Raw genomic sequence first — 17,091 nt, 5'->3', positions numbered from 1 at the left:
AATCTGTGGTCTCATATGGGCTTGATATGACACGTTTCCCCCCAGGACAAACTGTGAATCCTTGGGAGCAATAGACAGGTGTCACTTTACATGTTCAGCATGGAGCAGATTTATTCTTCAGTTGGTCTCCAGGCTCTGTTTTAGATCCTAATGTGTCAGTCACCGCACTCACCATCAAAGACCCAAGAGTGTACATCACCCCAAGAGTGTCTGCTAAGAACTGAGACTCAGGGCTCTGGGTGCACCTCTGTATGTTCACAGAGTTCTGCAAGCTGAGTAAAGAGGGTGATTTCAGGCTGTACACAAGTACAGCACATTCATACTATAGATAAACAACCCTGGGAATTTGGGCTATGTTCCGCATTTGAGCATCATGAATCTTTGCTGGAGCTGGGCTCTGGTGTTCTTTGCCTGTGCTCTCGGCACATCCTTGAACAATGAGCAGCTTCATCTTCCCCAGCATCTCATGTTCTCTCTGGCTTGCATTCCCTGTGTGTGGGACCTCTGGAGGACAGTTCAATGCCTTGTGCACCCCCAGGGTTCTGGGCCAGGATGTCCACTCAGTAGAACCTCTGCTGTGCACCCTGCTCCACTTCCAGCCCTGTGCCCACCCTACCTCCCCCCGGCTCTCCACATTAAGAGGATTTCCGTGCTTTGAAGCCAGCCTCAGAGTAAAAGCCAGTGCTGAATGGACTATGTGTCTGTCTGGCTTTGGTTTGATTTTTTGGCCCTGGGTTAAGCGAGATAGAAATGACTGCTAAATAGGGATTAAAGTATTATTCTGATATAAAATGTATTTACACTGTCATCAATTTAATAGTATTTTTAGCTCAGTGGTATAAAATAATTCAAGAGTTATTTTAATTTGATAGCTTTTCAGGAGAGAAAGAGTTCAACAGTGAAATGTAAAACATAAAATATTCATACAGAGACTCATATTAAGTTTATATCATTGACATTGTCCTGCACAGACAACCTCATGACTCTTTTAACAATTTAAATGTAGCCAGAATAAATTTACAAATTTAGGCAAAAAAACTGCTTTCAGCTTAGTAACTATTTGCTGAAGTCTTTTTAAGTCCCTCTTCAAATTCTTCCACCATTCCCACATTTGAATATATTCTTGCATGAACTTACATATAGACCTTAGCCATGAATTACATACATTGTATACCTAGGCAAAAAAAAAAAAAATTGCATAGGCAGGCATTGAATTCTTATAAGAAAAGAGCTTTCTATTGGATATAAGTGTTTTGCTTAGTTCTGTGATACTGGTACCATCTAAGAAAGCACCTTAAATTCCTATAAAGTGAGGCATTGACCCAGGACCAGAAAACAACACTTAAGTAGTAACTTCACTAGTTTAAAAGTAAAGACCTTTTAAAGTTAACTAAAAGGTTAAAAAGTTAAAGGAAAACTTGTGGATTTGTAATGTAAGTTTCAAACTTTCTGCTAGTTGCATTGATTTCCTGTGTCTGTGTAGGTAACTGTATAATTGAAGCAACAAAAAAAATTTGGTGCGTTTTGCTTCTGGATATAGATGATCTGGTTTGACTTTATTGCCCTCATCTAAATTGCTTGGTTGTTTTGATGTTATATAAACATGGCTTATGGCTTATATTTCTGAAAGTAAAAGTAGATATTGGGAAGTACACAGACATTACTTTTAAAGAATAATGAAAATGAAAAATGAAACTTAGTTGCTCAATACGGACTCTTTGTGACCCCATGGACTGTACCTGCCAGGCTCCTCTGCCCATGGAATTCTCCAGGTACTGGAGTGGGTAGCCTGACCTTCTCCAGGGGATCTTCCCAACCCAGGGATTGAACCCTGGTCTCCCACATTGCAGGCAGATTCTTTACCATCTGAGCCACCAGGGAAGTCCCCAAAGGACAATGATAACATTTGGAAAAAAAAAAACACTGCCCAGTTGAGAACTAAATGTCTCTTTCATCAAGACACTCTTGTGCCAAATGAGGGGCCTCTGTGGGCTAGGATTATAACTGTTATAGAACAAGCTCAGACTAGACGCAGAAAACTCACCTGGAATTTGAGCTATCATAGTTCACTTGGGCACAGGGCCTCTCTCAGAAGTTCTATATAATAGGACTGTGGCTGCTTTCCATTTCCTTTACTCTTAGATGTGCATTGTCTTTCCAGGTTCTACCGTTTGGCATCCCGACTGTAAGCAATCAACCAAGACTGAGGAAAAGCTGCGGGTAAGGAAGGCTTTGGCACTGTGACCGCAGAGGTACTTGCTGTCCATCGTGTCTGTGGTCACTGATTCTTGGGACTGCAGTTTGGGTGAAGTTGCTTCTTAGGACTTTTTTTTCCCCTTCTGTCACAGACCAAGTAGAAAGGCCATTTGGCCAGAAAAAGAGGTTTCCTCCTACCGTCCATTGATGGTGATTCTTGTTTCAAGTGCTTGTGTTAGACAAAATAACTCTCGCTTCATGAATCAGGTTCTTAGGAAAGCATTCAAGGGGCAAAGTCAAGTTCTAGGTCCAATATCTGGTGACTTCCTCACCAGAGGAGGATGTTTTTTGTACTTCATCCATCACATCACTCAATCCAAACTCTGCAGCCATTGCTCAGCTCTTGCTGCATTTGATTGGCCTCTCAAATCCAAGTTCACCAAGTAGCCTCCATCTCCAAAAGCTGATGATTTGTTAGATAAAAAACCTTTGGGGAAAATCATGATGAGCTCAGACGAGTCAGTGGGAACAAGTGTCCTTGATTGTTTTTGTAACTGAAACCTTAGGTAGCATCAAAATATTTTCAAAACTCCCTGGAACATGGATCACACGGAGGATAGACACTATCTCTCACCTGTTTTTCCTTTCTTTCCTTTGGTTTTTTAGCATTTCTCTCAATTCTAAAGCCTTCTCTTGATCTTACTCTGTTCTCAGATCACCACCAGGAGACAATATTCTACCTGATTCAGAAGCAAAGAGCTGTACACAGCTGCAAGGCCGTGATCATAATCTGTTTCTTACTCAGATGCCCCTAGTCTTTCACTTGGGCTGTGAAGTATTTTTCAGAGCAGTAATCAGACTAGACCCCAGTCCACAGTCCCTCCATTTAACTACCTTAGTGGTTCCCTTTGAAACAGCTGGACTACACCACCTGGTGTTTCAGGGAAAAGAATGGACCAAATTTATTTTTTAAAGCCATGCTATAGATGAGATGGTTAGGTAGCATGGCCAACTTAATGGACATGAGTTTGAGCAAGCTGCGGGAGATAGTGAAAGACAGGGAAGCCTGGTGTGCTGCAATTCATGGGGTCACAAAGAGTCGGACACAACTTAGCAACTGAACAGCAATATTCTAGAATGTGGAATCATTTCTTCTTGATCTGCTTGTTAGCAGTTGCAAGAAGCTATATATGTGATCCCCAGCAGTCACACAGCTGCTACATCATTTTGCCCTGATTACTAACGTGTCGTTTGTGAAGGAGTGACTTGGCTTCAGAGAAATGATTATCAGAACCCCCCCCATTTTTTTTTGGCCTGCCACCCCTGGGAATGACAGCTCTTATTTTCATTTTTCAATATCTTTTCTTTATTCTCAGTGAAGCTCTTGTCTGCCTAGAAGCTCTATTTCCTCTGCTTTTGTTTTTTCAACTGGCATCTGTAAGATCAGATGGAGATATTTTGTCATTTGCATAATTTAGAAACTTGTCCCTTGCCTGTGACCCTGAATAAAAACGGATGTCTTAAAATTCAGTTAACATGAGCAGACTTTAAGTGGAGGGGGAAAAAAAATCACTTTTTCTCAAAATAATGGAGTAAAGACCAGACAAACTGGAGAGGAACTTGTTCACCAATATTAGGATGATTTGCATAGAAGGCGATGGCACCCCCTCCAGTACTTTTGCCTGGAAAATCCCATGGACGGGGGAGCCTGGTAGGCTGCAGTCCATGGGGTCGCTAAGAGTCGGACACGACTGAGCGACCTCACTTTCATTTTTCACTTTCATGCATTGGAGAAGGAAATGGCAACCCACTCCAGTGTTCTTGCCTGGCTAATCCCAGGAATGGGGTAGCCTGGTGGGCTGCCATCTATGGGGTCGCACAGAGTTAGACATGACTGAAGTGACTTAGCAGCAGCAGCAGGATGATTTGATCGCTGTTTCAACATAGAACTTCAGCTTGAGCGTGTGTACCTAGCCCTCTCATCTGTCAGTCAGACAGGTGCACACTGGAAGTTGCCAGACTCTGGGCTTTTTGATGACTCATGGATGCTTTGAAGTGGGTTATCGTTATAAAATGCTGGCACCTTAAAGATAGTACTTACTGTCACTTTAATCACAGGAATGCAGAATTCACTGTGTAACTTGTAGATGCTCTCCCCAAACCAGCCTAGTAGCTAGTGGTCTGCACTGTCTTTACAGTGTTGCCCTTGGTGGTTGAATAATCATTTTTATTCCATCCCTGATGAAGTCTTCTGGGAGACAAAGAGAGGAATGCTAACGAGGCCAGACTGAATGGAATGTGTCCTTTCTCTGTAAGGACTGCTTGAGTTTGCAGATTGTCCTACTAAAATGGTTTCAAAAAAATCAACCCTCTTGATCGCATCTTGATGGAACTCTTTGGATAAGATTATGAAAACAACTAGTGAGATACTTCCACTCATTCTGGCCAAGAGGAGCTGTAGTTTTTTCTCCCTTTAATGAAACTTTTTTCTCCTAAAGCCAGCATTTACCACTTGGGAGGTCGGGCTGGCCCCCAGCTCACTCACCCGGTAGTATGGGTGATGTACCTCTAAGGAGATGAGGTTCTGACGCACCCCAAGTGGGGCACATTTTGATGCTGATGGGATTTAAAAAAGAGGCTAGATTTTGAAGAAGGAGCAACTCTTGTGCTCTCTTAAGGGTGTGTCTATGGAGGACAGCGTTGAGCCAGGATTTTCAGGCCTTTTTCCCGGTATCACATCAGTTCAGTTACCATAGCAAAATGAAAATGTTTTAAGGATCTTTCAACAACCCCACTGAGTAATCCACATTCTCCAGATTTCAAGAACTTGTGGGGTGTTTGTAATAACAGACTCTCAAGAACATCTGTCAATGGCTTCATTGGCTTCTAACTCTTCATATGTAAGAATATTTCAGCCAAAATAAATGGAAAGGAATGATGGGGAGTGGGGAAGGTTGGAACATAGGTAAATATACTGTAACGTAAAGACCAGTTAGGGAATTCCCTGGAAGTCTCATTGTTAGGACTTGGCACTTTTACTGCCGAAGGCATGGATTCAATCACAGATTGGAGAACTAAGATCCCATAAGCCATGTGGGGTGGCCAAAAGAGAAAGAAAATGAAGACCAGTTACTATGCTTTCAACATGGACCTTAAAAATACACACACACACCCCCCCCCCCCCCCCCGACTAAAGTGATTCCACATCGTTGCTGTTGTTTAGTTGCTCAGTCATGTGCAACTCTTTGTGACCCCAAGCACTAGCCCACCAGGCTCCTCTGTCCATGGGATTTTCCAGGCAAGAATACTGGAGTGGGCTGCCATTTTCTCTTCCCAGGGGACCTTCCCGACCCAGTCTCCTGCATTGGCAGGTGGGTTCTTTGCCACTGAGCCACCAGGGAAAACCTGATGTCACTTATCACTTATCAAATTAGTTTTCCTAAAGGTTTTTTTGTTGATAGTGTGTCTGAATTGAGGCTATTTCTTTCTTCACTCTTCCCTTTTTCATGTTTCACGACAGCCCCCAAACATCCGTCGATCTCCGTCTGATTTCTTTTATCCCAAAAGTCTGATTCGACGCACAGGACGGTCCCCGTGTCTGCAGGTTGGCACCGTGTCTGAGCTGAGGCTCGGGGCCGCTGTGCTAGGGGCCCCAGGCTTCTGTCGCTTTTCCTCCCCTTGCTGCTTTCCCCACATAACTTCTGGGCTCCCATAGAGGCAGATGCTTTTTCTCACCCCACGGAGTGCATCTCACATTCTGATTCCGGCTGTTTCCTGCTCTAGACAATGTTTTCATTTAGAGTGGTGGCTAAAGCATTGTCTTCAGGACAGCGAGCTCATTGGACACCACTGTTTCGGTCCTGTACCCACACATTTGTTCACTGAACAAATATTTGCCAAGTACCCAGGTACAGTAAGGAAGAAAAGACAGGTACCTAATTATTAAAAGGTACTGAAACATATCACAGCATATGGATCGTAAACATCAAGGCAGGTCAGGTGAGGGAAAGGGGCTCAAGGGGCGCTTCCTGGGAGAAGTGGTCTCTGAGTTGAGTTTTGGAGGATGGATGGGATTTGAACACATAGAGATGATGAGAAAGGGGTGGGCCTGACAAAAAGAGCAACAGAAGTGTGGAGCTGGGGAAATGCAGTACTTGGGGAAGGAGAGGTTTGGCTCGAGGAAGGAGTGGCAACGTGGAAAAGAGAACAAATAAGACTAGCTACAGCTCTGCAGAGGCGAGAAACTGACATACTCTCTCAATGGCTCTCCTTAAGAATCCCTGCCAAGTAGCTGTCCTGATTCCCATCTTACAGATGGAAAGACTGAGACCATCATAGTGAACTAACTTCCCCAGAGTTCTCCCAGCGGTAAGTGGAAGAGCTGAGATTGGAGCCGGTAACTCATGTTCTTTCCACTGTCCTACAAGGGGAGAGTGAGAGTGAGAGAGAGACCTGGGAAGACACAAAGAGGAGAGCATGAAATACTGGCAAAGTCTGATGGTGCCCAAGGAAGAGACAGTTTGTAAGGGCAGCACCATCTTTCCAGAGCATCCTCTGGAACCTGGGAGAGTCCTCAGCCAGCTCTCCAGATGAGCAGCGAGGCAGGAGACTGTGTTCCCTGCACACGCTTGACCTTCTTTCGGGGTTTCTTAGAATCAGTTGAAACCTTGGCCTGTTAAGGTACAAGTGACTTTCACGGCCCCAGCTCTGTCCAGATGAAACCCATTCTGTAGCTCTGTTGTCACTCAGGGTTGCGACACAGCTCTTTGTCTGGGCTTGATGCCTGTGCCTGTTTTCTCTGCCTGCCAGAACTGCACGATGGCCCAGGAGAGTTTGGGTTTGGGTCTACTTTCATTAAAGCTGTACCTGCCTTCTTTAAATGATTTGAAAGATAGTTAGAAGTACAGAGTTTCAGAGGGGAAAGAAACCTTTTAGACATCAACCCCTGAAGTTTCTCCACCTACAGAGTGAAGTCAGTCCAAGGTGTTGCAGGTCAAAAGGAGCAACACTTATCTGTAGATTCCAGGCCCTGAGTGTATTGCATTCGCCCGTGAAGCTGGGTTACATTCAACTTATATTTGTCATATAATCTTCATCTATCTTAAACCTTTGGCTCCAACAGCAGAGTTTAACATACAGTTAACATACAGTGTCATAAATCCAGAGGAACAGCCAGAAATTATTCCCATTGCAAGTGAGTTCTTAGAATTAGTACCTACTTGGCAAGAAATTGCTTTTTCAATAGCTTTTGGTCTTTTCCCGAAAGTATGCTTTATAACTCAAATAGTGTTTTATTTTGTTAGCCTAAGGCTATTGCCAAGTGATTCACTTTCATGACTTTAAGAAAAATACCATCAACTGTGAAATTTTTTGGTCTTCTCCAGACCCTTACATTTAAGAGATGTGGTCGGCTGGAGAAGAGATAGAAAAAAGAAGAAAAGAGAGAAAGAGGTCTATTTTGGAAAACCTTCTCTCTTCCTACCCTGTTGTTAAGCATGGGTATCTAATTCCCATTGTCGAACCTTAAATATCAGTAAAGTTAACTGTAACCCTGTCACAGAAAGGTATAAATCACTTGGGACCCGGCAGAGAAAATGAGCCATTTGACAAGCTCTTGCTTCACCCATTGGCCATCATGGCTTATCAAAATCTTTGAGAAGCCTGAAAATGCCAAAGCAATTCTCAAGCCACCCAGATATTTTGGTCTTTTAAATACTGTTGACTACACAGCAGTTCATTTCACCAGATTAGTATCACGTACCTTTAGTGTTAGATAAACTGTACCCCTTGCAGGGACTTTCAGCACTTCATGCCCTGGAAATAAGCCTGGTTTTATTGTGGAGGAAGGTCATTTTATTTTTTATTTTCTGAAATCTCCTCTTATTTCCTCTTGCTGAATTACAGGTAAAAGAAAATGGTGAGGAAAAAAATTACTAATTTGGCCAAAAAGTTCATTCAAGTTTTTCTGCAAGATGTTATGGGAAAAAACCCAAACAAAGTTTTTGGCCAGCCCAATAGAATGACCTAAGAAAAATATATTCTGGTTTCACTTACTTGGAAGAGTTCTATAAGAAAAGCAAATTTTGTCTACAGGGAAAGGTCGGTAATTCATTATAAACAAACCACACCATATTCCCAGGACCAAGTTTGTAGTAATCTGGAGTGGATCACTTGCTTTTGTTCTAAAAAGGGGCTTCTGGGCTGTGCCTTTGGAGGTTAAAGCATGAATGGCTGCCATCCAAAGTGGGCATGAGTTTTTTTTCTCTTCTGAAACTAACACACACTGTATTATAACGTATGCACTTGCAGACCCATAATATACCAAACAAATACTGTGTATCTATTTCTGCAAAGGAGCTAATTAGAGGCTGTAAGTATACCTAGAATAAGGAAATTATGCTATTGGTTACTGTTTTATTAATGTTGCCACCAGACATACCACTGTGTTCCCAGCTTTCTCTGTGTTCAGATATTTTATTCTTTTTGGTGTATCAGAATGTACAGGTGTTAAGATTTATCCTGCACAGTGAGGACTCTTGGCCATAGTAAAGGCTAATGGTGGTTGCACACGTGGTTCTGGAGAAGATACTGTGCCTTCACTACTCAGGGCACAGGTTCGATCCCTGATCGGGGAACTAAGATCCTGCAAGCTGGTGGTGCAGCCAAAACTAAACCAAAAATAAAAGCAAAAACAAACAAAAAAACTGAAAGGATTTCCTCTTTTGACTTAGCAGTGAATATTTAATATGTGTTAAGATTTTTTAAAGTATTCCTTCTTCTGCAGCTGTTATCACCTCCTTGTCTGGTGAACTTCGACAAAAACCCAAGGCAGGTACTGTCAACCTTAGTAGCACTTCGTATAAGGTGTCAACTACCTTATATGAGTAGCGGTCCCGTAGGCCCTCATACGACCTCTCTGATCTGGGATCCAGTTGCCTGTAGTTCTCTCCCTTCTTAGAGCATGGCTTAGGATGAATGCAGACTAGATGAACATAGCTGTTACTCCCCAGCTCCTGTGGGGTGAGGGGAGGTCTGGGGCAAAAGGGCTCTCCAGCTCTCTGCTTCTAAGAAGGGACCACGTGTGTGGGGCGGCCCACAATTGGAAATAAGCGAAAATGTCATTTCTCTGGTTAATTTCCAGGCAAAGCTCCGGTAAGTGTTTTTAATGGTAAACATTTAAAGATGTTTGAGAACTGGGGAATTTCTTCAGTGTAATTTTCATCCTGTGATTGTGCCTTCTGAAGTGTAGAACAGGTGGACAAAGTCAAGGGGTAAGGGAAATAGCAAGTGAAATATAGTTAGAGAGGTTTTTTAAGTTTTGTACAGAAAACAAAAAGATGTGCATTTTTCAAGCATCTACTATTAGCAATCCAATGTCATTTTTTTCTCTTTCTTGTTGAAATGAACTACTAGTCTGGTGAGACCTCTCTTTGTTGATTTCTTTCTTTCCTTCGAGGAAAAATAAAAAGCCTTTTTGAAACTGAAAGTAGGTATGTGAAGGTGTGCTGGAGAAATAAATGTAAATTTAGACACTTTCTTTATGAAAGTGCTTTTCTTGCATGAGCCACATACAACTAGAAGGTTCTTACTGAAGGATCCTTTTCTCTTGTTGCCAAAATGAGGATTAAAGGCTAATCTTGTTGGCAAAGTCCTTTGAAAGATCACAGACTGTTTATAATCCTTCTTATATCTACCTTGCTTTTCCCATGCTTTCCTCTACCTTCCCCGCCCCCCAAAGATGGCATCAAAAGAAAAAACTGAATTTTTCCCACTGAGCTTTCAAGTTGTTTTTTTCTGTAAGGCATGAAGGAAAAAGTGAGAACAAGTAGATTGTATCTGCTTTAACAGCTTCATCACAGCTCTATAGGTTTGGTTTTTTTTCCCTCTGTAGAACAGAAGTGGGAAGACCTTTGGGGATAAATATTTGGAATTATCTTCATTTATAATATAGGCAAGAAGGTAATTGTGTCTATCACAGCTCTCAGAGAGAATTCCACAGACAAAGCCTGTTGACTCATTTGGGTTCTTGATTTAATTTGGTGAATCACTGTTGTGAACTTGGTTATCTGAATGGGATGAAACAGTAATTTAGATGAAATAATTGCACGTAAAGATCATCTGTAGAAATATGGATTATCTGTAACTTTGTTACCACCCGAAGAGGTGACACTTAGAATTAAGTTAATGATAAGGAAGAAACTGTCAGTGGGATTTGAAAGAGGGAAAACATGTCAGGAAGCTGTTGCTTTTGAGGTTAAGATGAGCCTTAATTCTGAGTGTGTGGATATGAGCTGTCATGTCAGAAGACAGCTCTGTGCCTTTTGATGTTGAAGGCCATCAAACACTATTAGCAAGTTGTATATTAATTAGGGGGCAAACACAGCTAGAAGAAGAAAAGGGGGGCTTCAGTGATAAATAAGACGTTCATTTAAAATTCAGCATGTCTCTTTTCTTTCTTGTTTTAAACTACTCTCAAATTACATTTGCCTTTAGGTCTTAAACCGTTTGGGTTTCTTTTGTCATATGATGTAATATTAGGAATTGGCTCTTTTTAAATTAACACTTTTTAAAAAAAGAAAATGAAATGCAACATGTTTAGAAGGCTAGATGTTTAGAATTGAAATGTAAAATTCTAAATATTTAAGATTCAAACTCAGAAATAATAGTTCCACTTTAAGGAGTAAGAGTTTTTATCTTCAGAAGAGAGACCGCTAACCTCTGCTGGTTGAGCAAACACACCAGCATGGGGAGCCGTTAGGGGCTGTGGTGTAAGTGGGCCATCCCTGTGTACCATTTAACTTGGAGCACAGTTCACAAGGGAGCAGATAGGAATTATCCTGGCAGATTAGACAGGCTTGAGCAAGCTCTCTGCCATCCATCATGGAAGGGTGATAGTAACTAGAGCCTAGACGCCAGCTGGAGAAGTTATCTTGGGAGGGTACAGATTCGTTCCATGGAGTTCTCAAGAAAGGGAAGGACATTTGTCAGCTCTTGGTGGGACCACTGCCCCATCCACAGTAGTTAACTATTGAGACAGTTAACTTACCTGAGTTCTGATGGGAAGGTCTCCAAGGGTGAGAACTCGAGGGAAGTCTGGTCATTGGAGCTCACATCCAAAATGAGCGTCCAGTCATGAGGAGCAGAACAGAGTGAGTCCTGCCCTTCATTATTTGAGATGCTGGCAAAGAACTCCAGTCTCACATCAGTTGTCCGGAAAATGCTGGGTCTTCGTCATGTGCGGGGCAAGGTGCTTGAAGCTTTGTATGTTTTGTTTCATTTCTCGCTAGGAAGGAGGTGTTGTATGTACCCTCTCCTCCATTCTATACATAGATAAACTGAAGCCTAAGGAAGTTAAAGGGAAACAATGAAAGAGTGAGAAAGGGAAGGAAAGGGAAAAAAAGACACTCGTGAAGTGTCATACAATCAATACAGCCAATATATGCGTCAAGGTATTAGACTCCAAAGCCAGCCTTTGAACCCCTCTAGATTATGCTATACAGAGCTGTATTTTATTCCATTATTTCATTTTAAACAGGAAAACAACTTAGGACCACTATGAGAAAATAGGCAAGCAAGGGCGTAACTCAACCCATAAGCAAGATGTCTGTGGAAGTAAAATTGACGGTAAGGTTAGGAGGCCAGAATGAAGCTAAAACAAACAGGGGCGAATGCAGTGAAAGACAGCAGGTTCTGAACCTCCAACATGTTGTCACTGTTTCTGAAATACACCAAGTGGTCTGAAGATACACTGGGCACGGTGATCTCAAAAAAGAGCCAGAGCAGCGGTGGATTTGTTAAACGTTGGCTTGACTTCAAAAATTGACTATGAGACTCGCAAATCTTTATTTTGCAATCAGAGAAGCCAGGGCAGTTGGATGCAAATTGGAGGTGACTTCAATCTGAAAACAATGGAACTTGAGAAGAATTTTTGGATGTTAATACCTTTAGCCCAACAATATTAAGACAGTAAATGAGTAAGATAAATGCTTCAGAGAAAGCCTGTGTCACTCACAGGATGCTCAATCCTGTGAAGAATGAAGAGAGAGAGACTGAGCTGGGGACAGGCTGGTTCAGCCAAGAGATCTTTTCCAGCCGAGTATTTCTCCATTTCTGGAAGGGAGCACTCAGGGCCCTTTCCTGATCCCTGCACGGCTTCTTCCCCAGCTGTATTCCTATCAGGGTGCACAGTACATCAGAGAAAGAAACACTTCAGAGCCACCCCCAGGTCCATTGTTAACAGGAAACACACAAAGGGTACCTGACCCACATTTTGGCAGAAATAAGGATGAGGAACGTGGGAGAGACCCCGAAGCTCGGCGTGCACTTTGGCTATTCACACCGTGAGGCTTGTTAATGAAAACAAGCCGTTGCCATAGCAACACCAGCAACCCAAAACATCTGACTCTCCTGGGGAACACCCTTTCCCACCCCACCCCAACAGTGAGCTATTACAGGCTTCTTAGAAGCTTCCAAGTGGCAGTCAAAACACTTTCAGTTAGCATGCACTCTCTCCTGCTAGTTCGTCTCCTTATTTTTCTTTTACTTTCACCTCATTTGTCCCAAAGCCATGGTGATGAAAAGTACATGGCTACCCTTGCCCTCCAATGTGCGCAGAAAATTTAGCGCGGAGATTAAGAGCTCAAGCTCTGCCTTTAAAGCGTCTGGTTTCAAATCCTGACCCTTGCCCACCTGTGCAACTTTCCCGTCATTTAGAAAACAGGGGTGTTGGCAGAATCTCCTTCCTGGGGTTATTGGGAAGATTAAACGAGAGCATACTTGGGGAGTGCTCAGCACAGGGCCTGCCACAGAGTAAGTGAGTAAGAAATGCTCAGTACTGCTAATCTCATGTTGTTGCCTAAGAGGCTGCATTACTATATCGAGTTTGGCAAATGTTAGGTCCTGGCAACTTGAAGCTGAAGGACTGCCTATAGTAAATGATTGTCTTCTCTGTCCATGGAATTCTCCAGGCAAGAATACTGGAGTGGGTTGCCGTTTTCTTCTCCAGGGGGTCTTCCCAACCCAGGGATTGAACCTGGGTCTCCTGCATTGCAGGCAGATTCATTACCACTGAGCCACCAGGAAAGCCCAGTTATCCCACAGAGAGGGTTACTGGCTCAGCTTTCTGAAGCCGTCGCATCTCTCTTTATAGGAAGGCTGCACTTTGGTGGTGTCCCTTGTACGTTTTGATTGGCAGATTGATCCAGGAGTTGGATTTTGGGAGTCCTGTTATTACATGAATCCTTTCTTTGGTAATATATTCAGATGTGGGGATTCTATCATCTTGAGATACTCCTGTGATTGGAAAATTGTCACTCGAGGAGGAAAGTGCTTGTACAAGGAGGGAGGGCCAGAAGGGTCAAGCCTGCTCGCCTCCACTGTGCCCTGTGCATTTTCTCCACCCCCTGCCACCCGTATGTCTCAGAGATGTCAGGGACCCTGGTGAGAATGACTGATTCCACCCCTCCAGTGGATTCTTACTGACAAAGCAGGTCCAAGCACTGCCTGCCTCAAGGTGACCAGGTGGGCTTGCTTTCCTTGTTTCAGATGTGAGGTCCATAGTGATACAATATCCTTGTTTTTAGAGGGGGTTCTAGGGACTCAGTTATACTCACATCAGGATCCCGAAATATCAGCAGAAACAGTATTCCTAACACAGATCTATAAATCATCTTCTCTAAGAAATAGCAGCATGGAAGGAAGAAGCCTTCTAAGACCAGGCCTTTGGTGTCTTTGCAGAGCTTTCCGGAACATACCAAGGAGGGGTTGGGGGGCCGTTAATCCCAGTTCATGCATTTCCCCCATCTTCCGTCACCATCCCTCCCTCTCAGGGTTCTCTCAGTCTGTGTTACAAAGTCCACTTTATACTTTCCCTGGTGGCAGACCACGGACCTTAACTCAGTGACCTTCCATGTGGTTAAGCTCAAATCATGTAATTAACATGAGTCAAGTATCCACAAACTGAGTAGTTGCTTGCAAATAATAAATTCTCATTCCCACAACAAATATTTATGCCTACTCTGTACCTGTGCAGAACGGTGGGCACTGTATGTGGTAAAAAAAGAAGCCCTCTGACGGCAGAGGCCATAACTAAAGGTAATGAGCGAGATCGACATGATGATGAAACAAACAAGTACGGCATTTTTCCTTTTATTCGTGAAGGAGAAAGCAGGATTAATGCCAGGAGAGAAAACAGAAAGTCACCAACTCTGGAGGAAGAGAACAGGCAAGACTTCTTTGAGGAGGTGATATTTAAGCCAAGACTGAAGGAGGGAAGAAAAATGAAACGGGGGATGAGGGCACGCTTCTCAGGTCAAGGAAGCAGCAAGGACAAGGATCCTGAGGCAGTGACATGTTCCTGTCTTGTGAGTGACAGCGGACAGTGAGTAATGCAGGAAAGGCAGGCAGGGATGAGATCCCGAGGCCCTGGGAGCGGTGACTCCATTCTTTGCAGATGCTGACGCCAAAAGAAGGGTAGTGACCATTCAGACTGTATTCTTCACAGATCTCTGTGGCCACTGGGTGCCCAGTGGATTTGAAGATGGTCGAAGGAAGGCAGGTTGAAGGCAGGAAACCCAAAGGTGAGGCCATGGCAGGAGTCCAGGCGAGCACGGGTGGTGACTGGATGTTGCTAGGGTGGTGGCCGTGGAGATGGAATGTGCTCGATGGTGTTGTCGGGGACAAGGAGAAAAAAGAAGCCCCCAGGTGCACTTTCAAGGCTGATGGCACAGTTCGTTCTCGTTGACCTTTCTTCCTCGGTTATATTTTCCCTTATTCAGAAAAGTTACAAGTCTTTCTCTTTTTAATCAGCTTAAGTCTTTAGGCAAGTATAGGGACTTCAGCCAGTCGTGATTCGGAAGCCATGGTCTGAAATCTTACATGACATTCTTTCTTTTACAGCCTACCAGGACTTCCTCTGAAAGCATTTACTCTCGACCAGGCTCCAGCATCCCTGGCTCCCCGGGTCATACTATCTATGTAAGTATCCGCTTCTGGAAGAGATACTTCCAGGCCAGGTAAGGTAGCAGATGGTAAGTGTGGACTGGATAATCTGAAAGGGAATAATTCAGAATGCTTTCTATTTCTGTTATGAGGTCCAATTTTCATTCTTGTAGATCAGCCATCTCAATCCCATTTTCCTCCAGGCAATCGAATGTTTCTCTGGATGTGACCATCAGTATAGAGTGATTGAGTAGATAACCCTATAAAATGCAGTAATGTGATACAGGACTTGAAAAATTATTGCACCTAACTTACATATAGATATTTGGAGATTAATTATATGTTTTATAATTCCAGTACTGAGTGTCCTTAAATTCTGCCACAAAGGTCTTTAAATATTTAGTTTATTAAATATGCAGTTCTTGTTTTTAGCCATCTGGGAGGATTTTTTGACCATCTGTTTGAGCTTTCCCTTCTCTGTCATAAATTTAGGAAATCCTGAAGGTTTGCATTCTTCTCTATTTGATGAATTCTACTTAGACTTTTTCCCAAGCTTTTGGTGACTTTTTTTGAAAATATGAATATCTGGTATAAATGGGCAACTTTATTTTTTAAATTTATTTTATTAACATATAGTTGATGTACAATGTATCTATTTCTACTGTATAGTAAAATAATTTAGTTGTACATATGTACACATATCACTTTTCATATTCTTTGCCATTATTTCACAGGATATTGAATATAGTTTCCTATACTGTACAGTAAGACCTTCTTGTTTATCCATTCTACATAAGAAATTTTGCATCTGTTAGTCTCAAACTCCTAATTCTTCCCACCCCAATCTCCCTCCCTCTAGGCAATCACAATTCTGTTCTCCATGTCTGTGAGTCTTAAACAGGCAACTTTATAAACAGTGTGACCATGCTAAGCAAAGTATTTTGGGATTTGTTTATTTTTAAGATTTTCAGTCTTAAATAAGACATGAGATGCACTAACCACAGTTCCCCAAAGATAAGATGGCAGAATGATTTTTCTTTCTGTTTAACTTTGGCAGGCAAAAGTGGACAATGAAATCCTGGATTACAAGGATTTAGCAGCCATTCCCAAAGTCAAGGCAATTTATGACATTGAACGTCCAGATCTTATTACCTATGAGCCTTTCTACTCTTCGGGCTATGATGACAAGCAGGAGAGGCAGAGCCTGGGAGAGGTAATACATTCCCAGAAGTCGTGAACGGCACTTCTTTCTCTTTTGCCACCTGTATAAAAACTACTGATCAGAGTCAAGATGAGTCAGAGAGTCCTTCTCATTGCTCACTGTTCGCAGGCTTCTGTAGCAGGTGCATTGAGGTAGTCAGAAGCCTATTGCACCATCCCCTCCCCGTGGCAGGTGTGGAGAGGTGGGGAAGCAGACCAACCATAGGAAACAACAGTGCAGGAGGAGTGAGTATCAGGACCAAGCCAGAGGGTAGAGGAGCTGACTTGCTGGGAAGGGAGCCGAAACCGGGGAGAGTCTGTGAGCAGAGGGGATCGGGGGAAGGGTCCTCTGGGGTGAGGGGGTAGCCTTGGGGCGAGCTGAAATATATTCATGGGGATCGTGAGGAGAGAGAGCACACCCCCTAAATTTTGACAACTGTGTCTTCCAGCATCGTAAGGTAATTAGTATATGCAAGAAAAGAATGCATAGGGCCACAGTACAGCACAGTGGTATGAGATGGGCTTCTGGAATTGAGTTACCTGGGCTTAACCCAGGGACTCCACTCACTAGTTATGTGACTTTGACCATGAGACACCCTTTATAATCCTAACTTCTTTGTCTGTAAAGCAGATAATGACAAAATCTATGTATATACCTACATATGTGCGTATATATTTATATATATATATATATATATATATATCTTTAATTTTTTTTATTTTTCCAGTCTGGGTTTGTATTCCAGAGCATAGCTC

General features: G+C 42.9%; 1 protein-coding gene across 22 annotated transcripts in view; it reads left to right on the top strand.

The window, feature by feature from the left end:
* Nucleotides 1–17,091, top strand: part of ABLIM1 (actin binding LIM protein 1) — a 329,328-nt gene that overhangs the window by 276,080 nt on the left and 36,157 nt on the right. For 14 of the 22 annotated variants that reach the window (XM_044935300.2, XM_044935296.2, XM_044935298.2 and 11 more), the window contains 4 exons: nt 2,162–2,220; nt 5,717–5,800; nt 15,094–15,171; nt 16,193–16,348. In XM_044935300.2, coding sequence (XP_044791235.1) covers nt 2,162–2,220; nt 5,717–5,800; nt 15,094–15,171; nt 16,193–16,348 — 377 coding nt within the window. The remainder of the gene's footprint in view (nt 1–2,161; nt 2,221–5,716; nt 5,801–15,093; nt 15,172–16,192; nt 16,349–17,091) is intronic. The other 8 variants (XM_044935305.2, XM_025274287.3, XM_044935302.2 and 5 more) reach the window with 1 other exon arrangement.

This window comes from Bubalus bubalis, chromosome 23 (assembly GCF_019923935.1).
Source record: "Bubalus bubalis isolate 160015118507 breed Murrah chromosome 23, NDDB_SH_1, whole genome shotgun sequence".
Taxonomy (NCBI): Eukaryota; Metazoa; Chordata; class Mammalia; order Artiodactyla; family Bovidae; genus Bubalus; species Bubalus bubalis.
This window is presented reverse-complemented; position numbering and strand designations above follow the sequence as displayed.